We start from the raw sequence: 25,557 nt of genomic DNA on the forward strand, positions 1-25,557 counted from the left end.
ATGGGCTGCTGCTCGGCACGATGCATGCTGATCCTCCTGTGTTGTCTGCAGTTGGTAAGTTGTTTTTCTATCAAGATGCTTCCACATAAACACATCTGCTTACTATCTTTTACCTCTGGTGATCCCTTACAACTTACACGAAATTGCAGCAACATTTTAAATGAAATAAATAGCTGAAAGACTTTGTGTTCATTATAAAAGTAAGTTCATTTGTTGGTGCTTTGACAGGCTTATGTTTTGTATTTTTTCTGACATTATTGAATCTTTTGTTTTACGCTAAGGATACAAAATAATATTGCCTATATTTAAATACCTATTAAGTACATTCTTTGGTGTTGTATTTGATGACCTTCCGTTCACATTGTCATTCATTCAGGTTTCTGCACCAACTGCAAACTCAAATGAAACACAAGTCAGAGGTGGTTCCAGCCTCTCAAATGCTACATTTTGCAGGTTTTCTTGGTGTTCTGTTAAAATACATTGACTTTCTTTTGGTTTTAGACTGTTGCTCAGGCAAAACAAGCCATTTGAAGACGTCACCTTGGGCTCTGCATGATTTTGGCGAGCATGTTTCATTACTCTCTGATATTTTATAGAACAAACACTTGGCAGATTAATCAATATAATTGTAGCTGCACCCCAATAAACGTTATATCTTGTGATCTATGTTAATATAAGCTTGTTGTAGCTAGAGGAGCTTATGAAAAGCAGCACACCGCTACAACCACAACAATGAGGGGCTGGACCCACTTTGTCCTCTCTGTTTCCCACCCTGCCCCCCTTCATGACTCACTGGGGCTCCGGCCTCAGAGGGACACAATACTTTAACCAGCTCTGTCTTTGTCCCCCGCGGCTCAGCTGCCTTGACAACTTGCATGAATCAAAAATACAACCTTGGGATGCACGAGCAAGAGATTCAAGTCGGGTCAATTATATGTATATAGCCCAATATCACAGATCACAAATATCTTTACTAAACAGCTACGACACCCGCTGTCCTTTTCGACCCTCAGTTAAGGAAAAACACTCCAAAATTCCCTTTAACAAAAACAAGCCAGGGCAGCACAGTGTCACCTGGTGTAACAAAGTGAAAGTCTTTTATAAGTCATCATGTCTCTAAACTCTGTCTCTGCTCCTGTTGACCCCTCCAGATAACTGCGCTGGAGAGGCAGGTGTTTGACTTCCTCGGCTACCAGTGGGCTCCCATCATGATCAACTTCTTCCACATCATCATGGTCATCCTGGGCCTGTTTGGTGTCACCCAGTACAGATCACGCTATGTTGTTATGGTGAGGGAACTGTCTGATTTTCTTTATTATGAAGCTACAGCCAGCAGCCGGTTAGCTTGTCTTAGCATAAGGACTGGAAACAGCTAGTCTAATGGTTACAAAATCTGCCCTCTGAAACCTCTAAAGATAATTAATTAACACGTTACTCCTCCAGGCTAAACATAGTTTTGTGTAAAACAGCAAATTGACGTTTTTACACTCCAGTTTCTGTGCAGATTAAACAAACAAGATATAACATGTTAATTAGTGCGCTTTGGAGGTGCTGGTAGGCGGATTTTGTTACCTTTTGTCAGAGCCAGGCTAACTGTTTCCCCCTGTTTCCAGTCTTTATGCTAAGCTAAGCTAAGATAACCAGCTCCTGGCTGTAGCTTCATAATAACCTACAGACACGTGAGAGGTGTCGATCTTCTCATCTAACTAAAAAAAATGTCTATTCGTTTAAAATATAAAAACCATAGAGTGACCCCCACACACACACACACACACACTTTTTTTTATCTAAATGTGACAGAAATGTGACAGGTGAGTAGCTCATGAATGACGAGAAACAAGAAAAAAGAAACATGTAGTCGAGAGAAAACAACTGCAGTGATAAACTGGTGGTAAACTAGCGTATTATTGATTGGATATCTGAGATATGTGTGTTTGTGTATGTCTGCAGAACGAGAGTGCATGTTATTGACAATGTGAGAGTGTGTTGTACTACAAAAAGACAAGAAAAACAATAGAAATAGCAACAAACATTAATCCCATCACCCTCAGGTAGGCCAGATCTGGTATTTCACGAGAAGTTATTTAAAAAAAATACACATAGTTTAGTGTAACAGAAATATTTGTCTGTCTCTCTTCTCTCTTTAATCTTAAGGACATTAGTAAGAAAAAGGAGAAGCCCTGAGCTGCACTTTGACCACGTTAAAGAATTGTACGTTTTATTAATTGTCAATGTTTTTGTGTCCTCAGTACCTGCTGTGGACGTTGTTGTGGGTCGGCTGGAATGTCTTTGTCAGCTGTCTCTACTTGGATTTGGGAGGTCTTTCAAAGGTAAGTCTAATGGTCACATACGTGTCATAATTAGAGACCCACACAGCCTCAGATCCTAAATACAGTGTTCAGCTCTTCTCATGTCTCAGGACCTGCAGTCACATGATCAACACTCAGTTTACACTTTGTTTCTGTTGACAGTAGCTGTTTATTTCTCCTCTCTGCATTGGAAAACATATTGATTTGTATGGTCTTCATTGATGGTGATGACAATATTAGACAAAAATGATGTAGTATTAAAAAATGAGTAAGTGAAAGGGGTAGTTGTACCTGCGGTTGTCTTGGAAGTTAAAATAATGAATTGATTGTTTGACAGAAATTAATTCATAATATTTGCTTCTTTCGGCTCGACAAGTGCAAGGTTTTTTAATCATTAAACTGCAAATAAACACATTTTCTTTTCTTTATTTTCCTGATGGTGAGGAGGTTTTTAAAACAACTTTTGGGGTCTGATGACAAATTCTGATCTATTTCATTCAAATTACTTAAATTAAATGAATCAACAATAATGAATTCAAGATATTTTTAGTGTCTTCCAATGTATTACTTACCACCACAGGACGTAATGAACCCACAGCTAGACTATACAATAGAGCTTTGAAGTTAGATCTTAAACTTTCTCCCTGGACTCATCACTGTGTTGTGTTTTCATAATGTAAAGCATAACTATACAGCATGTATAGGTTTTAATCTGTTACATCATTCTCTTCTCCCATCTTCACTTTGAACTATTTTTCTAAGACATACCTCTGAAAGACTTAAGACTGAAAACCAGAGCCATCAGAAAACCCAATCTTTTAATTAGAATTACAGCTTAAGATCATTTCTCTGTACATATAATAAGATTTGGAATGAAATCTATTATCACATTACATAAAAACACGTGTAATGACACGTATTACGTGTTCACTTTTTAAAGAAATAGGTTAGTTGCGCCGACCTTATACATGAAGAATGATTTGTGGTTTAACTTGTTTCTTTTATTTACTTGTATTGCTGTTTATTCTCCGGCCCACAGCTTGTAATGTCTTTCTCTGCTGTTTTAAAATGAAATTATAAATGAATAGCTTCATCGAGAATGCAAATAATTGTTTGTAGTTTCTTAGACAGGAAGCGAGGCACATGAATCATATCATGTTTAAGTGGGATTTTGCACTTTCTACCGCACCCAGTCTAACAAAGCAGAATATCTATATAGAACCTGAGACGTGAAGCGTTGCCTTCACATCTCTTCTGCCTGCGTTGTCGCTGCAGGACAGTGACATCCTCTCCCTCGGAGCATCGTCGCATCGCTCGTGGTGGAAGGACAACGGGCCGGGGTGTGAGAGCGACGGCCTTCCCTCCACCGGGTGGCAGAACCAGCGAAACCCCGAGCTGACCACAGTGCAGAGCTGCTGGCTGGAGTACCAGTACATCGAAATCCTGCACTGCATCCTCCAGCTCCTCGTATCCGTGAGTCTCTGTCGCTGACATGAGAAACTCATTCATTAAGTATTATTATGTACTGTTGAAACCAGTGAGAATGTCAACAGAATGACTCTATGATGCTTTAGAAAACTTCAATTCAAAGCATGTTTAACATTTAATATTCTTCTAACATCAGTAAATATGCACACACAGAAATGGACTGTTGCCTAGAAACAGCAACTCTAAATTGGCAAACCGACATTGGAGCATTTAAAGATGGCACCACGTTGTCACACTGGTGTGAGTGAGTGTGGTGCTGAGCTTCTCAGTTTCTTTTATCATGTGTACATTTAATTTACTGAGAGATACTGCGTCTTCTATACAGATTATACTTCCAAACAGATACACACACAGTAAGCCTATACGCACCGCAGGAAAAGTACCATTTGTCATAAAAATAAAAACATTCAAAAGCTGTGAGCTTTAAAAACAATATGTGGAATGGATCATGAATAACTATAAATATTTAAACAATCTAAGAAATCTTGTGACCCTTAGGTCATGTCACTGCACATATGAGACTAGATCTGCAAACACAAAAAGCCTTTTACGCAGCAGACGTTTTGGCACAGGTGTTCTCAAAAACATTAATTAAGGAAGAAGCTAAATGGAATTCGGCCTTTATTATTTCCAACTGTGCTTTTCCGACCGTGACATTTCAAAATGTCCTCTGTGAAATCCTTCATGTTATCACTGCCAAGAGAGTGTTTCTAGACCATGCTTTGTGATAAATGATGCTTTTAAAATGTAAAAGAAAGAAAATTGAGGACGATTTGAAACACTGTGATTCACTTTTATACATGTTTGTGTTGTTTCCCATAGCTCCCAGGATTTGTTTATGCCTGCTACATCGTCAGCACTTTCTCAGATGAGGAGGACAGCTGTAAGTATGCTCCTGATAGACACTATTGATAGTATTTCAGAAAATATGATTAATTTTTCATGCATTATCCATTTTACGTATTTTATACCGTATAAAGAAAATGCACAACCTTGCTTTCCCATTTTGTTTTTTTGTGGTTGAATTGATTTGTATCATTTATTTATGTTTTTCTTTCTTATTTTAGTTAATTTCATTGGTGAATTGTATCATCCATCCAAACCCTCTCAGTTGCTCTTCTAGTGTAAAAACCTGCAGGTAGGTTTAGTGGCATGACTGTCATTGCCTCTTATTTTCCACCCATTCTAATCTATGCCATTGTCCATTATATTTGTTTAACATCTAATACACAATATATTCTTCTTTTGTTTCGCTTAGATTATAAATAACCACACAAATGAAGTGGTTGAGGAAAACCAGGAAGTAACCGGGCAGAGGGGGTGAACTTTGAAGACTGTCATCATGTAATTGTTTTGGTGTGTATTTGTCAATAAAAACACTTGTTGCAAAACAACGCACCAAAACGCGTTGATCTAAACAATAATGTTGTTCTATGTGCTACAAGTGTTGCTGGAGTTTTGCCCTCTTCAGACTTTTTCCCTTCTCCATGTACCTTGGAAGTAGATGAAGTTGTGCCAGAAACGGCCACCCTGTTTCTACTCAGGCCTCAAATGCTGTAAATCTAGATTTAAATCTACCTCTGTGTGTGTGTGTGTGTGTGTGTGTGTGTGTGTGTGTGTATGTGTGTGTGTGTGTGAGAGAGAAAGAGATATAAATCTCTCGATATGAAGCACTCAAGTACAAAAGAAAAGTGATTGAAAAGATGTAAATAAGTAGGAGCAGATCCTGTCAGATGTTTTGCAAAATGTATAATTTATTATTAATGTTTCATTTCAGTTTGAAAAAGGGACCATTCTAACTTGTATATGATCTAATTCAGAGAAATAAACGAGGCTCACAAAACAGCTTGAATTGTGGCGTTGCACACATTTCTTTATTATTAAACATTTATATGACTAAATGATTGTTTTTTCCCCCTGTCCCCTGATAATTTGTCTTTCTTTTGCACTGCCCTCATTCCCACTCAACTCTGTATGTATAATTGTTTAAGGATTTACATATATATATGGTAACCTTATATTTGGTTTGATTTCATTTTATTCTATTTTAATTTAAATATCTGTAAATATATATTATGTGTGTAGTGTAAAAGGGCTACAGCTCGTATTTTGTTGTGCAACCATGTGTTATAGAATCACAATTAAATTGTAACCTTAGGAGCAGAAATACAGCACTGCCACATGCAGCTGTACAAATAGACTTAGAACAGTATATGTAAATACTTCAATCAAACGCTAAATGAATTAGAAAACAGTGTTTTTAATCTGTACATGTAATGTAAACACGACTACAGCAGAGCATAATCTATTGCTGCAACCTTATTTATTGACCACAAAGAACACAAGATGTTGCAGAACACATGCATATAACATAATACAATATAAACGTTGTATAAAACAATAAGAAAATAGATATTCGCACTCAAATCTTTTTTGCTATTTTACAAATGATCACAAAAATAATATTTTAAAATAATTTATAAACCAAACAATGGTGGGCTTACTATTTATCCGTCTGATACAATAAATATAACATAACCCCATGAGAGTGATAATATTCATCATGTCAGTAAAGGATTATTAAAGAAATCCAAATAAAACAGTCAAAACATTCACATTTGTCAATATCTGTCCATCTGCTGCTGCTGCTGCTGCTAGGTAACGTTAGCCGTGGATGCGTCTCCTACGTCACTGGCGTCATTTCCGCCCCACAGACCCCGGATGAAGCTGCCATTGGGGCAAAGTGAGCAGGGCCACCAAGGCTGGTTGGATTTTAATTTAACGGCGAGGGGGTCGGTGCTGGATTGAAGCCCCGCTGGATTAATGTCGACAGGGCAGCGCAGAGTGCCAGCGAGGGCTACGACGAGCAGAGACACCGGCTAAAAGCTGCTGCTCACTGTGTTCAACTGTGTTAGCAAACTAGCGCGGATCAGGGAAACAGCTTTTCCAGCCATTAGCCTGCAGCTTACACACACTGTACGTGTTGTGCAGGGTTTCTCAGTCTGACACAACACCTGGTGGATGAATGATGTCTGCCGCTAGTATTGACCCTCAGGTAAGCAGCGAGGAGACGCGCTTTATTCCCCACAGACACGCGAGATGTGTGTGTGTGTGTTTGTGTGTGTGTGCACGTCTGTGTGCACGTCTGTGTGCATCCCCACTCTGAAGACGGTGCCTCCATTCCCAAAGCTAGCCAGCTAGTTAGCCAACAGGGAGGGTAGATAACCTCCAAATGTGCTCTCTGATAGTAATCAAAGGCCTGGACCACAGCCTCCAGTGGGTGTCCGACTGACGCGTTACCGAAAAGACGTTTTACTGTAAATGTGTCAAGTCAGGTTCCCTTGATGAAACGTATTAACATGTCACTGTGCAGCTAAGATGATGTGTGATGCTTATGAATAACATTGGAGACCCATGCCAGCGTTGTGTTTTTTTTCTCATTTCACATGCATTCCTCCGAAGACAACGAAAGGACAAGATGCAAGCAAAGGTAAGAAGAAAATGTCATCTGAACCTTTTTTGCTGTAGCCAAAGATGTGGCCTACCATATATGTGATGCACCTGACCTGTGTATTGATGCAGCCTTCATGTCAACTGAGGAACAAATGTCTGCATACCACTACATACTGTATTTGCATTGTAACATATTGTCATCCATGTGTTTGCTTTGCAGTTGCATGCTGTAATGAACATGCATAATTAAGGAAAACAGCTTATCAATAGAAAACACTGTGCACTTTTCAAAAGGTCAGCTCCTCTGAAGGCTGTGTTTATCCAGCAGACAGGGTAATCATTTTAAATCACTATACGGCACCAAACACCATGACTGTGACTTCAGTACGGCTGTAAGAGAGTGGGGTGTCCACTGGTCTGTTACTGGATGTTAAAAACAAGTTATGAGCACTGGTGCAGAAGACCTTCTGATATTTAGACTTGGCATTATTAGGTTTGTTTATGTGTATATTCCAGCGTTGACAACCGTTTGGCTTTATTGCAGCCTTTCCAGTTTCAGTGCAGAATGGCTCCCTCCACCAGAAGGACACGGTTCATGACAATGACTTTGAGCCTTATCTCACCAACCAGTCTAATCAGGTAGGAAACACCCTTGAAATGTCTTCTGTGACACTAAAATAATTTAATATCGCTGCGTCTTGTAGCCCTAACGGATGATCTTGATTCTATTTGTGTTTGTAGAATAACAGCTATCAATCCATGACAGACCCTTACCTGTCCAGCTACTATGCCCCCTCCATTGGATTTCCTTACCCTCTCAGTGAGGCTCCTTGGTCTACAGGAGGTGACCCACCGATTCCCTACCTGACCCCCTATGCCCCCCTCAACAATGGAGACCATCATTTCATGCACGACACGGTGTTTGGGCAGCCGGGCGGGCTCAGCAGCAGCATCTATCCTCACAGGTTCAACTTTTTCCCCGAGAACCCGGCCTTCTCAGCCTGGGGCACCAGCGGTTCTCAGGGCCAGCAGACTCAGAGCTCGGCCTATGGGGGGAGTTACAGCTACCCCCCCAGCTCTCTGGGAGGCACCTTAGTCCCCGATGGTCAGACGGGGTTCCACAGTGACACCCTGAGTAAGGCACCGGGTATGAACAGCCTGGAGCAGGGCATGCTGGGCCTAAAGATAGGTGGGGACGTGACCGGAGGTGGCTCGGGTGTGAAGAACGCCGGCTCCCTCGGAGGTGGCAGCGTGGCTGCAGCCGTCGCGACGGGCAACGGCGGCACACCAATCGGAATGCCCCCCCCGAAGCCGACATCGTGGGCCGCTATCGCTAGTAAACCTGCCAAGCTGCAGCAACAAAAGGCCAAGAACAAACTTGGCCCACCCATAGCTGGAGGAGGTCTGCCTCCACCCCCCATTAAACACAACATGGACATTGATACATGGGATAATAAAGGGGCCATTAGTAAGATGGCCCCTCCTTTGCCCCCACATCACCACCACCACCACCACCATCACCAACAGCCCCAGCTTCACTCCCATGCTCCCAGTCTCCTACCCCCCCTTCAACAGTCCCTACAGTCTGCCCAGTCCCTCGTGCAGCAGATGACCATGCAGGGCCCTCCACCTCTTCCTCCGCAGTCTTACCAGAACCACAACTCCGCTCCGACACCTCAGACCCGCTGGATAGCGCCACGCAACCGCAACTTGTGCTACGGGGGCGGAAGCTTGGACAGCACCGGCTCCTCTAACGGCGGCGGTGTCGGTAACGGAGGGGGCGTGCCTCCAGAACCGGGATCAGAGTCCCACCCGGTGCTGGAGAAGCTGCGGGCGGCCCACAGCTACAACCCTAAGGAGTTCGACTGGAGCCTGAAGAACGGACGCGTGTTCATCATCAAAAGCTACTCCGAGGACGACATCCACCGCTCCATCAAGTACTCCATCTGGTGCAGCACGGAGCACGGCAACAAGCGTTTGGACTCAGCCTTCAGAGGGATGAACTCCAAAGGTCCCGTCTACTTGTTGTTCAGTGTCAACGGCAGCGGCCATTTCTGCGGTGTGGCCGAAATGCGCTCGCCTGTGGACTACGGCACCAGCGCTGGCGTTTGGGCGCAGGACAAGTGGAAGGGCAAGTTTGATGTGAACTGGTTGTTTGTTAAGGATGTGCCTAATAGCCAGCTGCGCCACATCCGCCTGGAGAACAATGATAACAAGCCAGTCACCAACTCACGTGACACTCAAGAGGTTCCTCTGGAAAAGGCGAAGCAGGTGCTCAAGATCATCGCCCAGTACAAACACACCACCTCCCTCTTTGATGACTTTTCCCACTATGAGAAGAAGCAGGAGGAGGAGGAGGTGGTGAGAAAGGTACTCATTTCCTTTTCGACGTAACACATGACACTTTTAAATTAGGAGTTAGGTATTAAGGGACTTTATGAAAAATAAATCTTTGGACCCTCCCCCTGACCAAGATTATACTTCAAAATAAAATATAGTATTGAACTATTCCTTTTGGTTTTAGCCCCATACTATTCCACCCGATCCAAATAATAACAATAAATGTAATTTTTAAATCTGATGATGATGTCAAATACACGATTAGTTGTCTCTGTCTGTCATAGTTAAACCACTTGCATAATTCTGAGTGACAGGTGTATGTATTCTGGGTGATGTTTTAGCCTCTTGTTTGACTGGTGATGAAAATACAGCCCTGAGACAGAGATGACACCTTAATGACTCAGTGCACACATGGAAGACATCTTGTTGTTTTGGATTCCTTTTCTTTATGCAATAAATGTTAGGAAAGGCTGAAATAAAATATATAAATAGAAGTTCACATACAGTGCCTTATTTGTAAGCTGGTTTACATGGAGTTGCATCTGTATCCATTGGTCATCGATTTGAAATTGGAAGGTTTGAGATAAAATACTAAAATTGATGATGTGTGTATTTTTAATAAGACTTTGCATGTTTTGTTTTCTTTAACAGAGCTATGAGCCTGCCCCAATACAGAGCCGGTCCCGGATCGATCAGGTAAAGTCTGATATTAATATGTATATCACTGTATGACAAATGCAGAATTACACATATGAAGTCATCAAATGTATATGTAATGCAGTCGACTGTGTTCAAAGAAAACTCTTCACATGTGCAAAACCGCTTCAGTATCTCATTTTCTTTATCTTCAATTAAAATTTGCACCACATTATTAATTCAGACAACACATTTTTGTAAAATCACAACATTATAAGATTCAAATTATCACAATATAATTACACTCAGTCTCCCCACTCTGTATCTGTCTTTTTTTTTTGTTAAATATGACTTTTGTCATTTATTTAATAAATCACAGTTGTGTAAGTGATGAGAATTTATCTGTCCAATAATATCTTGATTTCCTTTTTGTTTTATTTTTTTATTCCCTATTTCAGGATCGCCAAAAGTAAACGGAAGACGACTGTCGACGGAATTTAGATTTTAAAAAAAGGAACACAAGGACATAAAGAAATTGAAACTAATATTTTTTTCTATTTAATTTTGTTGACTTTGGCCCACGTCAGATTTTTGACCCACAATGCTCCTGGCTCCCAGTCTTTAAGATGCGTGCAGTGATGAAGCTATAGTTCCACCAGTTGAATCGATTCAACAATATGTATTTTCATGTTTTCTTTTCTCTCTATTTTTTAGCCTTACGAATCTCTATCGCTACCCCGGAACTTGCATTCTTAACTAAATATAAGTAACCAATATCTGCACGTCTGTTTTTGAAGATCTCTTGACAACATGCTGCTGATATTCAGTGACTGTTCACTTTGTGGTTTGTGTGTTGGAGAAATGTTAAGTGCTTGTATTGGTTAATCTTAACGAGTGAACATGACTTTATTGACAAATGTCTGCTATCTGTTTGTGGCCAGTTGTATTTTATATTATCAGATGAAAAGATGAACTTCTATACTGCCCCTTTTTTTTCATGTGAGGGGTGTTTTACTTGGTTCAGAGTGTGTACACTGAAAGTCTCTGTATGCATCGACAGAATCGTGCAAGGTTGTGATGTTAGAAGGCCTACATATTAGGAAAATATTTTAATTAATCTATCAACTGGCTTATACAGCTGACTCAATTTAAAATGAAGGTGGAGAATATTTGGGATGTTGTCTCTCCGAGAGCGGAGCCTTAACATTTATTTTCAGCACTAAATGAAATGTTTCTTTTTCCAGAACTGTACCTCAAATTTTTTTTCCGCGAGAGATTCAGGGAAAAGATGTCTATAGAGATCAAGCGCTCTTAAAGGTGGTCCCTCTCTTTCTTATTTAAAGGATGGAATTACAAATATACTGTATGAGTTCAGGTCTTATCTACACAAAATTAGCTTTCTGTCTTATTTCCCTGTTACACTGACTTTTATTTCCCCGCTGTTCAAACAGGAGGTCTCTGTTTATGGAATTCTGGAGGAAATGTAGCATGTACTGCTTTTAAAACTCAGGCCAGGCCTGTTACTTTGTTTTTCTTTCTGTTTCTTGTTCTTTCTTAACAGAATTATAATCTTGGCATCATTTCCATTGCTATAACCTGTCCACATCATCCTCAGAAAATGTAAGCTTTAATGTAACGGCATTTCTAACTGAGATCGCCTCGAAATGTTTAACTGTAGCATTATACTTAACTGATTTATTGTCAAGTGTATGAAAACCCAGAGACTAGCCTATATGGTACATGTTGTGTGACTTTCTTTCTTTCTTTCTTTTTTTTACTTGCTTGCTGTATTGTGTGTATGCAAGAGTGAAAGAAAAGAGAGGGAGTATGATTGTGGAGCAATCAGAGTTATATTACTGGTATTGGATTATAGAAAATTTATGCAAAAAAAAAAAGAAGTTCTAAAGTCACCCCTGAATTTAATATCCATTGTATCAGAGGTCACTATCACATACTTAGATTTGATCATCTCCATTATTAAAGATATACTTATCTGTTCTCTGTGGGGTTTTTATTGTGACAAGGATTATATGTGCACGATTAAGTTAATGTTAATATTAGAATAACAAAATTCGCTACAGTATGCAACAGCCTAAATTTAAATAAGAACAAACGGACAAAAGTGAAACCATTTGAAACGCATTTTTTATATAATTGCAGCACCTCTGATACAAAATCTCTTCTTTTGATTCCTTCACGAAATACTGCTTTAAATATGTTGTTTTACTCTCAACATCACACTTGTTTGGCTTTAAAGCACTATTAACCGGAAAGATTTTAATTGTGTCTCCCAGTTTGCTTTATTAAATTGTCATTTATCATGAAATATTGTGTGTGAATGGACGGACAGCCACCAAGTAGCATGTGTTTTTGGACAGCAATGGAGCTCCATCAGGCTTTGTAGTACACACACACACGTCGTGTCAACTCATTTTTGGTTTTGGTCTTTTCATGGGATTTGTCGACAATAAGACAAATATAGAATATGGCCACGTTTATCCTTTGAACTCCCTTTGTGCAGCTGCTGTTGACACACAAAAAACACTTAAAAACATACTTGAAAGGGAATGTAAAAGAGATGACATTTAGGTTTGCAAGAAGAAAAAGATGATTTACTGAGGGAAACTTTATAACTAGTTTATAAAATCAGCCCTGTCTCATGAGATCCTTGTGAAGAAATCGTTGATGTGGTTAGAAAAAGACGTAGAAGAATTGAGATCCTTTACTCAAATAAAAGTGCTAATACTGCACTGTGAGAACATTCCACTGCAAGTGAAGTTCTGCATACAAAACCTTAAATTTACATATTATCAGCAGAATTCACTTAAAGTATCAAATGTAAAAGTAGTCATTGTGCTGTAAAATGTTCCCTGTCAGTGTTTTTGGATTAATATTACTGCTGCATTCATGTGTATGTTGCACTTTACTTAATTTTTAACTATATACTGTTGTATAGTTCAATATACAACAGTGCAACACATTCTATAAGATCATGTTTAGCATCGCTGTCCTGTGAAAAAGAGCACTCGGCATTGTGATGATGCATTTTCCATCTGATACAGGATTTTAAATAGTTAATTCATAGTATAGCAACAGTGGGAGAATGTTCTAATAGGAGCACATCATCCTTCAGTTTAAAATAAACATTCAAATTCCGAATCACCAAATTCTGACAATGTTTTCACTGGTCAGGAAATGTATAAAAAATTGTAATCTGAAAACTTACTAATTAAATCAATCAATCAGACAAATGAGGTGTGGTAAACAGTAGAATAACTAACGTTTTTACATGATACAGGAATCTTAAAATTGTCAACGTATATCTTTTTAAATATATATATATCTTAATTGTTCTTCTTTTGTCATTAGGTCTAGTTGACTTTGCAGTCCAGGAGGTGGTGTTCAGGTGTTACAGCTGACTCAGGCCTGTCGTAGTTTAATTATTGTGACAAAAGATATACTCAAGATCAACCTCACACCCATTGTATTTCTTTATGTTTTTAATATCCTTCCAAACACAGGTAAGTTTATACATTTTTAGAGCTGAAACAGGTATTCAGCAACAATAAAGGTAATCAGCTACAGTTTATTAACCACAACTCCAATAAGTCAGCTTTTACAGTAAACTGAATTGTTGGTCAGACAAAACAAGACATTTGAAGGCATCACCTGGGCTGCATTATATTTCATTATTGATTAATCTGAAGATTTTTTGTTTAAATTTGTAGTAATCGTTTTTTTCTTCTTGAAATGTCAAAAGATAGCGAAAAAAAAGCCCAAGGTGACGTCAAATTGCTTATTTTGTCCAGTCCAAAATCTAAATATATCAATTTTACTACAAATATGAGCAAATCCTTCCAATGTTTGGCATTATTATAAACCACAATCTGTCCACGTTTGGAGTCATTGATTTATTTGACAGCCTTATAGTCTTTAAATGTCAAGTAGAAAATCTGCAAGAAAAACAATGTAGTTTGGTTAAATGTTGGTCATGATCGGTCAGAAAACAGGCAGTCTTTGTTCCTCTGAGTACAGGCATCTCTCTCTCTCTCTCTCTCTCTCTCTCTCCCTCTGCAGATGTTTTAAATCTCTTCGTCTTCATGAATGATGCAGGACGTGGAGTGTGTGATTCCTCTCTTGGCATTCACCGCGTGCCTTAATTGTATTGCTAATAAATCAAGGTCCGCCGTGAACACGAGGAGTGGCAATCCTGTCCCTTGTCGCGGAAAGTTGGATCTTTAAGAGCATCACAGGATGAAACACACACACGCACACACACACACATACACACACACAAAGACTCGACAGGCCCGGGTGCCATGAACGCAATACAGTTTTTTTTTAAAACGTCTTCAAATGTGATCAGTATTTAAATAGACACATTTAATACAGCTGCGTCAACAGTACACCTCTTCTTCTTCTCGTCCTTGTTCACAATCACCCACTGAAGCTCCTCCACACATTAACGCCATAATGAACTGTTCAATTCCTCCAGTGTGTTGCAGCAGCATGATTTCATTCCGCAACACATGCATCTGATGTTTCAGGTCTCCGGCTGTCTGTCCTCAGTGGAAACGTCCCCGTGTAATACGATTGAAAGAGATGGAGATGGAGGTGATCAGGCCAAACAATGCCGTCCTTCGGTGGAGGCGGGCGGACTGGCCCGCTGATGATGTCCGGTCAGGCTTGGAGGGATAAAGACGCCGCTCTTCATTCCGATCACGCCTTCAGGTTAAAACACCGAACATGCTATTCCTCTTTTTTTTTTATAGCCTATTGGACATTTCTTTACATCGAGCCTCCCCGTCCTGGTTTGCGTGCCCTGCTCCTCATAGGCTGAAGCAATAACGTCATGACGTAGTCTATCTTCGCTATCAAACGCTGGATCCCCCCCCCCCGCCCCATTAAACCGTCTGTCTGACCGGGTTAATGTATTTGGATCTGTAATTGTTCCATCACTGCAGACGGACAAAGCTCCGCCGGATGTGAGATGCGCTGACCAGGGTGCTGAAACCGGACCTGCAGTGACTTCATGGAAACTCCAACATGAATCTTTTTTTCCACCAGCCTCCACCTGTCCATTTGAATTACGTTTTTTTCTGTGCCACAACTATTATTATTAATACAGTAAAGAGGGAACTCAAAAGAGTGTTTACAGGTTCTAGGGGTTTATTCATTAGGTCTCATTCCCCAGAGGGCGCTGTTAAAAAAAAATGTTGCTAATGAAATTTTCAGACTTGGGATCAGAGGTCACCTAGAGCAGTGGTCCCCAACCACCGGGCCGCGGACCGGTACCGGGCCGTGGGTCATTTCGTACCGGGCCGCACAGAAAGAATAAATATTATATTATTTCCGTTTTATTGATTTTATTTTTTTAAGTTTTATTTTGAAATTTTGCAATTTCATCCGCTTGTGGCTCTTGACACATGGCAAGACGCAATTGTCTCGGTCACGTGATACGTTACTTCAAAAGTTAAGCCCCCAAACTAGCGAAAATGAGTAAACAACTTTTGGAGAGCTTCTTTGCAAAGGGGAAAAGGCCACTAAGGAGACAGAAGAAGAGCTACAACTTCCAAGAAAAAAAGCTTCATTTAACAGACAATATCAGGAGTCTAATTAAATATCAGGAGTATTTCTGACGCGCCAAACCCCGCTCTGCAGAATATGTGGCGACAGATGAAGATCAGCTGCTGGAGATTGTAAATGACGGTGGTCTTAAAGTATGTTTGAGACAACAAGTCTGCTGGTGTTTTGGATTAAAATCAAGGCTGAATATCCGAGATCGCCACTAAAGCACTGAAAACCTTCCATTTCACACATCCTCTCTTTGTGAAGCAGGATTTTCTGCAGTGACAGCAATCAAAACTAAATGACGGAGTAGATTGGACATAAGGAACAGACTCCGGGTGTCATTGTCTCCCATTACGCCCAGATGGGACCGTCTCGTTGCAGAGAAACATGCTCAGGCCTCCCACTGATTCAGCGTTATTGTGAGTTGTATTTATTTATGCATTTTATATTTTTAATGCCGATCGTATCATTTTATTTCGTCGTGTTTATCCGCCACACGTTGAATGCCGGTGGAGTAAAAAAGGTTGGGGACCTCTGACCTAGAGGTTCATTCCAGGAGTAAGATCCTTGACATTGAGGTGAGAGGATTTTTTGTGTTTTTCATGTCAAAATGTCCAGCTCTTCTTTGTTTCTCCTAGGCTTTTAGACAATGAGTTTAAAGTATGTCGGGAGAGTTATAGATACATCTTTTTCTTAGATCGTCTGCAACCAGGTGACAACGCGTCAGGTCTGAAAAGTGGCACCAATGCAGAAGTGCCTTAAACTTGTATTCTTTGTAATAGCCTGCAGGGGGCGACTCCTCTGGTTTTGTTTGATTGTATAGAAGTCTATGAGAAAATGACTCTTCTTCTCACTTGATTTATTACCTCAGTAAACATGAGTTTATGGTCTCAATCGCTAGTTTCAAGTTTTTTCTTCAACACATGATGTTCATATCGTAAATCATGCTGTGTATTATGTATTATATAGTAAGTGACTGACCTTAGAGTACATGAGTACCACCAGCCACAACCAAACCCAGAGAGATGGTTGTCACAAGACGTATTTGACAGTCCACACCCTTTGGACAGAATAAGCTAAGGGGAGTTAGGTCTCTCCATTCCAGAAAAAGAGTTGCATTGTGGGTAATGTAGGCATCAGCTTTTGACCAAGACTAGGACTTTTTCATGGAATGAAAAAAGTTGTTTTTTTGGTCCTGCATTGACTTTGATACTGTCCAAAACTGTCCATCGTGAGTCTGAGAATGTTATAAGAATGCAAGTATACTTTCTTAAGAACATTGCCAATTTACACATTTTGTATTGAATAAACCAGACCATGTTTGGGGTTAATGTGTAGGTCGACTATTTAATGTAGCCTAGTTGTTACATCAAATCCACCATAACAAGGGGATTCCTGTAATCCATTTTTCCATATTAAAGAAGTCTATGGCCAAATCATCTTTTTTTTTTTTCATCTGAATGTTTAAGTATTGTCAGCAATTTTCTGTAAGCAAACAAGAAAGTATGAGATCACAGTATAATGTTATGTAATGTCCTTTCATGGAAATGGGATAATGATGAATGATGTTTGTGTTTTCTTTTGTTTTTACAAATCATTAACAAAACTCTGACTAGAACAAAACAGGTGTGAGGAAAGGTACCACTAGGGGGCGTTTTGTCCCAGATGTGATTTTTTTTTTTAAATTCTTTTTATTATCAGAAAGAACTTCTCCTCAAAGGATTTTTTAAACACTGCACCTATTCACTGTCACCTTGACCTTTAATAAATACACAAAAAGATTAAATAAAACGCTACAGATAAGACATGAAAAACAGACATGTTAGAAACAAAAGTCCAAATCACATTCTCTTCTTAAGATATAAGTCTAACTATTACAGAAGTTGAGCCACATACAGGCCCCTTCACCTTTTACCACATTTTGGTATGTTGCAGCTTTCTACACTCAATACCCGATAATGACAAAGCAGAAACAGGATTATAGAGATGTTTGCAAATGTATTTAAAGAGAAAAAAATGAAATATCACATTGGCATAAGTATTCTGACTCTTTACAATGACGCTTGAAATTTAATTTAGGTGTTTCCCATTTCTCTTGATCATCTTTGAGATGTCTCTACGCCTTGATTTGAGTCCACCTGTGGTAAATTTAACTGATTGGAAATGATCAGGAAAGGCACGAACACAATGGACGCCAAGACTTTGAGAAACAAGATTCTCTGGTCTGACTGATTGTCCTTCGTCTGCAGAGAAGAAGGGCAGAAAACCCAAAACTGTAGGTGTGCAAAGCTTGTGTCAAACCCAAGAAGACCCCACATGCGCTTCAACTAAGTATTGAGACAAGGGTCTGCAAAATGTTCTAAACCTGTTTTCACTTTGTCATTATGAGGTATTGATGAAGGAAAAAATGTATTCTAAAATTTTCCCAAAAGGCTGCAACAACACATGGTGAAAGAAAGTGCACGGGTCTGAATACTTGGGAGGAATACCGTATGCGCTTTGTTTATTCATAATAATAATAATCACTTATTTTAAGCTCCCTTTCAGAAAAACAAATGTTTTTCTGTCTGTCTTTAAAACACACTTAAACAATCTTAAACAATGTCTTTGACGTTAAACAAAATCTTCTGTTTTCTCGATCTGTTCAGAACAGAGGCGAGACAGATGGACATTTACAACACACAGCCCCTTCACATTTCTATCGTATAACAAAAGTAGAAAAACTGTACAATAGCACCGAACTGGAAATGCGTTCGAAAAGAGTGTTCAGTTGTATAAATATCTATAATAACATAATTCTAAATATATTTTCAGTGTCCTCAGGACAAAAAAAGGCTTTGCTGTCACCTCACTCATTAATTGCACTAATTCTAGTAGATCTGGACATTGACCAGTTCATAACTTCCAACTTAAATAAAAAGAAATACAGCAGCCAGGATATTAGATCAATAACTTACGCCATACACAAGAGAGCAGAAACCTAGACAATATTCAAGTTCCTTCATTTTCAAAAGGAGAAGTTTGTGTTGTTTTCACGTACTTTTATGATCGGTAAACATGTGATTCCATTGTCAAAACAATGACAAAGAAAACACAACTTTATACCAATCAAAACAATTATTTCACTACATTATACTGTACTGTGTTTATGTTTTGTATGCATTGTTCACAGCCAGTTTCAGCAAAGAGGGATTCAAAATCAACTCTTAGTTTTGACAAACTGTTAGCGATTTAAATATGGTGTCCAGTCTCACAAATCAGATGCAGACCGGTATGTCTGGGGCAAATCAAAGTAACCTTTTTGTAATCTTACAGGTCGACACGACGAGCTTCTCCAAAGATGAGGAAAATCCCGAGGCCTGTGACGTTCATTAAAGCGAGGAGGGAGAACACCGTGGTCCACGACAACGTGACCTCAATCAGGTAACCTGAGAGAGAGACCAACACCAGTCCTGTGCAACCACACCGAGGGAAAGAACGACAAGAGGTATATTTGAGATCAGTGCCAGCAGTAACAATGGATGTGTTGCAATTTTTTTAATTCTGGATATAATAGTAAGAAGTCATTTCCTACATACTGCAAAAGAAGCCGTAATACATACCCATGAAAGCACCCAACGTATTCATAAAACCTGTTGCAGAAAAGGAAAATTGATCAACAAAAACAACGATTGGCACAGTTTTATGAAGCTGGAATGTAGACGGCTGGAAACTCACCGTAGACGGAACCAGCACATGATGGGCAGAGATCTTGTACGTTCACACTCACACCACTGAAACGCATTGAAACGCATTACATTTTATAGCACAAAAAAGGATAACTCTATTTTAACAGTTTACCCTATGAAATATATGAAAATGATGAGGTCTGGTGATAGTCTATATTTGTAGTATTATCAGAAAACCAAAACCAACAATAAATTGATCCCACTAACAAGTATTGTCTATGTATCCAAAGCCTGATGCATCTTATTTCCTCTGTACATTGAGCTCCACTGTTGTAACAAACACAAACTAGGTGGGTGACACGGTCACTGGGTGACATGTTCCTTCATCACAATACAGGCCTTGTAGTTTCTTTTGAGTACCTACAGCGTCCTGCTGCCGTACTTATTAGAGCATCAAATGTGTATTAGTCCGCTGCTGGAAATAGTCCCCAACAAAATGTGCTATTTACTCCTGTTTGAGTAATGTTAAAAATGAATGACTACAAATTAAAACTCGCGTGGACTGGATTGTATGTGAATGTATAATATGTTAAATGTTTGGCGCTCATAGTCCACATGTGGATGCTGAGGTAGAAGTGAGGGGTTTTGAAATGTTGAGCACTGGTTGCTTAAGAACAGCACCGTGGTTAAAAGGTTTAATGTTGCAGAGAGAGACGTATGCCCCGTAGGTGTAGCAGCAGACTTGGGATGCCTGAACTTGCTCGCACGCTTCACTCCGTTTTATGGCCTATACAAAAACACAACCCGTCTTTCTACTGTTATGACGACAACCATAAAGAAGACAGAAGGTGTAGTGTGCTGCACAGATTGTAAAGCCTCCTGAGGCAAATTTGTGATTTTGGGCTATTTAAATAAAATTTACTTGACTCCATTTTATGTTTTTCCTTATTTTTGCCTACTTTATTTTCATTCTGTTTTTCTCTCTGTGCTGTAAAGCATTTCTATAACAACTTGTGTTGTTTGTAAAAGCTCCATTTTAAATAAAGTAGACTTAAGGGAATACACAAGTACAATATTTTTAAACAATCTAATTTACCTGCTGCTGAAGGTGGATAGACCAATTGTAGCGGAAACGAAAATCAGAGCAGAGTTAAATGTGACGGCTCCAGACAGAAGCATGATGAACACACTCGATACGCCCATGGAAAAGAACTGAGGAGGGTGAGAGGTGCAGGTGAGACATTCAAAAGGTACAATTCATAATCTAGATGTAAATGTAAAGTTACATTTTTAAAAAGTCTGAGTGTATATACAGAATATATGTGTAGCTTACATGATAGATGTAGCCCAAAATATAAGAGTGATTCAAAGTACTTGTACTTATTTTGCTCTGGAGAAGCTTGTAATTACATGTTTGAAGCACACAGATAAATTCCATTATGAACTCAGCAGCCAGTCAGGACAAAACCTTTCACTGCACACAGACACAGTTTTTTTGTCACTTGAACTATGGTTTCCACACTTACCTGCATTATCTTCCTCACCGATCCTACACTATATCCTACAGGGGAGAAAAACACATGGTGTAACATTTTATTTTAATGAAGGGTACTGTAACTGACACAGCAACAAAAGAAAAGAACACAGACCTTGGTTGATGAGAACACTTGATATGTATCCTCCAGCAACTGCTGATGGAATTGCAACAAGCCATGGAATTATATTATACACAGATTCCTGCAAGAATGGACAGGTTAGCATTTAAACAATGTAGTCAACTTGAGGCTGTCGTGAGCCTGGTGTGTGTGTGTGTGTGTGTGTGTGTGTGTGTGTGTGTGTGTGTGTGTGTGTGTGTGTGTGTGTGTGTGTGTGTGTGTGTGTGTGTGTGTGTGTGTGTGTGTGTGTGTGTGTGTGTGTGTGTGTGTGTGAGTGTGAAGGTGGAGCAATCTATTGTACAGTTTGGTGTGTTTATTGACTAAATAGCAACATATGGTAGAGAAATCTAATACCATGGCGTCTGGAAATGATTCTTTGAAGAACGTTGGCAACCACGACAATAATGTGTAGGCAGTGCTAGCTGCGCACATGTGAGTAAACATCATGGCCCTGAGAAAGAAGATGACACAGACAGAGGTAGAGATGGGGTTAGGCTGAAAATGCAAACAATCCTGTATTGAGTGAAGGACTAAAGAATGTAGGCTGTACCAGACAGGTGGCTCCTTAAAAAGACTCAGCCAGCGTGTTCTTGACAAACTCCATTGTGTGTCATTACTTGTTTCCATCCGCTTGGGAGCAACTTCTAAACCTGAACCACACATTGCACATTATATTTTACTGTCGTATGCCATGAGACCTAAATTACACTGTTTTTTATTTAGTAACATAGTACAAATAATAGTAAGATACCACAGTGACGCTAGCACCTCTGACTTTGCTACATGAACTGACTATGTTGACATGTTATTTAGCCATAAACCAAAGTATTGGACAAATTAAAATGTTGACCTGATGACGCTAGATGGAAAATTAAGGTCACCAAAATTATTACAATTCCTCCTGAGGGAAACATGAATATGTGTACCAAATATATCAATAGCTTCAATAGTTTTAGAGACATTTCAGTCAAAACCACAAATGTCAACCTCATGGTAGCACTAGATGGACAGTCGGGGATCACTAACGTCAGTAGGATTCATTATCTGGGGACCATGAATGTTTGTACAAACTTTTAAGGGAAATAACTTTGACAAGATGAAACTAAGGTCATTAGGATTCATCCTCTGTGACCATAAATCTGTACAAAATATCATAGTGATCCATTCAGTAGTTGTAAAAATAGAGAGTTTAAGGCAGGGTTGGTAAAACATTTTTGATATTTTTGTTGAAATTATCATTACATCTTGGAGGGCTCAGTTAGCCCTCTCCATAATCCATTCGCAAGGTGACAACTTATGGTCACTTTGTTATTCAGGGATACATGACCCGCTAGTGTAGTTACTGTACCTTTTATTAACCACAGCCAAAATATGAGTGCCCAGAGTCCGGAAAGGAAACCAATACTGTAGAACATGCTCTCCCAGCTGTATCGGTCCAGCATCAGGGACCCCAATCCACCTGCTAGCAATATTCTGAAAGAGCAGTAAAGAGCAACAAAATGGTCATCATAGATAGAGTGTGTCTGTGTGTGCATGTGTGTGTGTGTGTGTGACAAACATACCCAAGATTGCTACCACTGCTCATGATGCTCATTACAAAACCTCTCTCTTCTTCCACCATGCGCTGTGAGCAAAGGCTGGTCAAAGACGGGAAAAAAACACCTAAGAGACATTATAAAACACGCTCAGCTTTCCCAAATATATTCACTATAGTGTATATTTCCTGCAGGCACTGAAACTCTTATTTAAAGGAGTTCGACAATTTGGGAGATATGCTTACTCACTTCAAGAGTTAAACAATGGATATCACTCTAATGTCTGTACAGTATGCTTTGTTTGAATACTTTGTTTCTTCTCAAGCACATTTAGACATACAAATAACTAGCTTTGCATATAACCAAAATGTTCTTTTTTTGTCAGTACCTCATGCAACATGAAAAACATAAAGCCAGCAGTCGGTTAGCTTAGCTTAGCATTAAGACTGGAGACGAGGGGAAACGGCTAGTCTGACTTTGTAGAAAGCTAAAAATAAGTTTCCAGTCTTATGCTAAGCTAAGCTATCCGTCGGCTGGCTGTAGCTTCATATTTAGTGTCCAGACATATGTTGAGAGCGGTATCAATCTTCTCGTCTAATTCTGGGCAAAAAACTGAACATATTTCTCGCCCAAAATGTATATGTGCTTATTACAATGCTGTAACTCTCACCTTGCAGTACTCCCATGAGGACTCTGGCCATAGTCATGAGAGCAAAGGTGTGAGAACTTAAGTGGGCCAGAAGAGGAGTACCAGCTGTGATCAGAGCCCACGACACTGTAGAGATAAACAGGACACGCTCTCCTCCAACCCTAACATATCAACAGATATTATAGAATTAAAACAAAGGTTATTAGCTCATTGTTTGAAATCATGCAACACTGTCATACTAGCTGGTTTGCTTACTTGTCACTAACATGTCCACCCAGGATCTGTGTGAAACAGTAACCCCAGAAGAATCCACCCAGAACCAGCCCAGAATCGATCTTACTCCAGTGGAAAGAGGTTGCCATTGACACTGCACAGATTGGCATGGCCATCCTGGAACAGTAGAGGAGGCACGAGCCTATGAACAGCATCAGGATCCATTTTCGAGCCAACGGTCTGTAAGCATGGAGGGAAACAGGTTCCACTTAGTGACGTGGATCATAATGTGTGTTTGGTAAAAGCAGTTGCTACAGTGACTGTGACTATAGAACTGAGTAAACACACTTATAGAGAGGAGACTAGCAAGCCGTTTTAGTTTAGCATGCTACGGTTTGCTAATTAGCACTAAACACAAAGTGCAGCTGAGGCTCTTGGGAATGTCATTAGTTGTGCAGGTATTTGGTCATAAACTTGAGTATTGGAGAAAGTAAAAGTTTGACCTGATAAAAGGTCCGGTTTGCGCTAGATCGAAAGTTAAAGCATAAGTTATTCAAATTCAATCTCTGGGGACCGTGAATATCTGTACCAAATCTCAGTGTTGAGACATTTCAATAGAAACCTAAAACGTCAACATGCTGATGGTGCCTGAGGAAAATTCAAGGGACCATCAAAGTCAGTAGGAGTTATCCTTTAGGGACAATGAATATATACACACAATTTCATGGCAATCCATCCAATAGTTGTTAGTCTATCTTTTGAGTCAGTCCACCACTTTGGTCCGCACCAAAATATCTCTTGACATTGCAATCCGTAGAGCAATACACCACTAGCATAGCTAAAAAATAAATCCTGTTCCAGAGAAGCAAAACATGTCTTTGATTGTTCTCCTAAATGCCAGTACACCAAGTTCATATCAGTAGATCTGTTTCAGTCAGCAAACATTTACATCCTGATCATTTTAAGAAATCTTGTGTTACATAACGATGTGAGGGCAACCTCTTTACACAACATTCCAGTTGAAGCTTGACTTATCTTTAGTCTGATCTAAATCGTGTAGTCTCTCTCACCTTGGCCACAGCTTTTGGTCTTCTGTCCTCTTTGTGGTCAAACCATTAGCTGCGTAAACTTTAACAACCAGTGGCGATCCATTGAAGTCCTCCCTGCCGTCTCCTGATGTGTGCTTGTCAGCCATCCGCACAACACTGGTGTCCTTCCAGAAATTTGTACAACTCTCCCACACCGAGAGCTGCGCGTCAGCTTTAACTTATATCCTCAGGCAGACAGGACAAACTGGTAAAACTTGTTGGAACAAAACCCAGATGAAGAGGACTTAGGATTTGCCGGAAATGATCAGAGGTTAAACATTTACATATTGCCCCCAAAGGGTAAATGAGTATTTGTTGTTTCATTCTTTTGGTTTCTATATCTGCAGCTGGTAAAGGTGGGTTTAATCTGAATTACTTCCTACACTGCTGTGGAGCTTAATCTATAATAATACATCGTAATGTATTAGTTGATTTACATTTTGTAATAATATTCTGTATCTGCAATGCAACTAGTAACTAAAGGTAAATGTAGTAGAGCAAAAAATCTGATTTTCCTCAAATGTAGTGAAGTAGAATAAAATGGAAATACTCAGATAAAGTACAGCCAATAAATGCACTTCGTTACATTCAACCACTGCTCTAATACATACACTACGCATCAATGGATTTTCCCAACTCAGAAAATGGAAAAACAGCTCTTGTATGGTTCACAAAAGTTTTGTTTATTTTAATAATTGCAAATCTGATCTTAAAAATGTTGAATAATAAAAGGGATGTGGGCTCTCTGGGTCTCGGTATTTGTCAAAGCCAATAACTATAAAGACAATACAACCTTCAAAGAAATTAAGGACCGACAACTAGCAGCAAGTTTGTCTTTTTTTTTTATATATATATATATATATATATATATATATATATATATAAAAAAGTTAACAAACAAAACAAAATAATCAAGCGTAAGTGCTTTTCCCCATTGAAAAAGAAATACATT

The 25,557-nt window shown here is 39.5% G+C and overlaps 3 protein-coding genes across 4 annotated transcripts; 2 read left to right on the top strand and 1 right to left on the bottom strand.

The window, feature by feature from the left end:
• Positions 1-4,920, top strand: nkain5 (sodium/potassium transporting ATPase interacting 5; the record flags this gene model as incomplete). Its single annotated transcript, XM_079180457.1, has 6 exons — positions 1-54; positions 1,152-1,289; positions 2,250-2,330; positions 3,585-3,782; positions 4,620-4,680; positions 4,865-4,920. 6 exons carry the CDS (start codon positions 1-3, stop codon positions 4,918-4,920), a joined length of 588 nt encoding a protein of 195 aa, XP_079036583.1.
• Positions 4,921-6,534: 1,614 nt separating this feature from the next.
• Positions 6,535-12,184, top strand: ythdf1 (YTH N6-methyladenosine RNA binding protein F1). The gene is made up of 6 exons (XM_079168174.1): positions 6,535-6,852; positions 7,260-7,287; positions 7,795-7,889; positions 7,992-9,620; positions 10,242-10,286; positions 10,685-12,184. The coding sequence occupies exons 1-6, from the start codon at positions 6,823-6,825 to the stop codon at positions 10,697-10,699; spliced, it is 1,842 nt and encodes a 613-aa protein (XP_079024300.1). The 5' UTR covers positions 6,535-6,822; the 3' UTR covers positions 10,700-12,184.
• Positions 12,185-17,473: 5,289 nt separating this feature from the next.
• Positions 17,474-24,739, bottom strand: LOC306702546 (voltage-gated purine nucleotide uniporter SLC17A9-like). Of its 2 annotated transcripts, XM_079168185.1 has the most exons (13): positions 24,588-24,739; positions 23,560-23,757; positions 23,326-23,465; positions 22,683-22,782; positions 22,469-22,593; positions 21,671-21,770; positions 21,475-21,571; positions 21,115-21,202; positions 20,992-21,026; positions 20,562-20,677; positions 19,515-19,570; positions 19,400-19,429; positions 17,474-19,249 (listed from the first exon to the last, which is right to left on the bottom strand). In XM_079168185.1, the coding sequence occupies exons 1-13, from the start codon at positions 24,710-24,712 to the stop codon at positions 19,107-19,109; spliced, it is 1,353 nt and encodes a 450-aa protein (XP_079024311.1). In that variant the 5' UTR covers positions 24,713-24,739; the 3' UTR covers positions 17,474-19,106. The 2 variants fall into 2 exon arrangements, with proteins under 2 accessions (XP_079024311.1, XP_079024310.1); XM_079168184.1 differs by having other exon boundaries at positions 21,475-21,770.
• Between the last annotated feature and the right edge of the window lie 818 nt (positions 24,740-25,557).

The sequence above is a fragment of the Pholis gunnellus genome (assembly GCF_910591455.1).
Source record: "Pholis gunnellus genome assembly, chromosome: 2".
NCBI lineage: Eukaryota > Metazoa > Chordata > Actinopteri > Perciformes > Pholidae > Pholis > Pholis gunnellus.

Bases quoted from the DNA above. Each gene is read 5' to 3' on its own strand.
- ythdf1 (XM_079168174.1), top strand. From the start codon at position 6,823: ATGATGTCTGCCGCTAGTATTGACCCTCAG. The intron at 6,853-7,259 runs GTAAGCAGCGAG...ATTCCTCCGAAG, and splicing joins CCGCTAGTATTGACCCTCAG to ACAACGAAAGGACAAGATGC. The intron at 9,621-10,241 runs GTACTCATTTCC...TTTCTTTAACAG, and splicing joins AGGAGGAGGTGGTGAGAAAG to AGCTATGAGCCTGCCCCAAT.
- LOC306702546 (XM_079168184.1), bottom strand. From the start codon at position 24,712: ATGGCTGACAAGCACACATCAGGAGACGGCAGGGAGGACTTCAATGGA. The intron at 23,758-24,587 runs GTGAGAGAGACT...CCATGCTTACAG, and splicing joins GACCAAAAGCTGTGGCCAAG to ACCGTTGGCTCGAAAATGGA. The intron at 20,678-20,991 runs GTAAGTGTGGAA...CACCCTCCTCAG, and splicing joins CGGTGAGGAAGATAATGCAG to TTCTTTTCCATGGGCGTATC.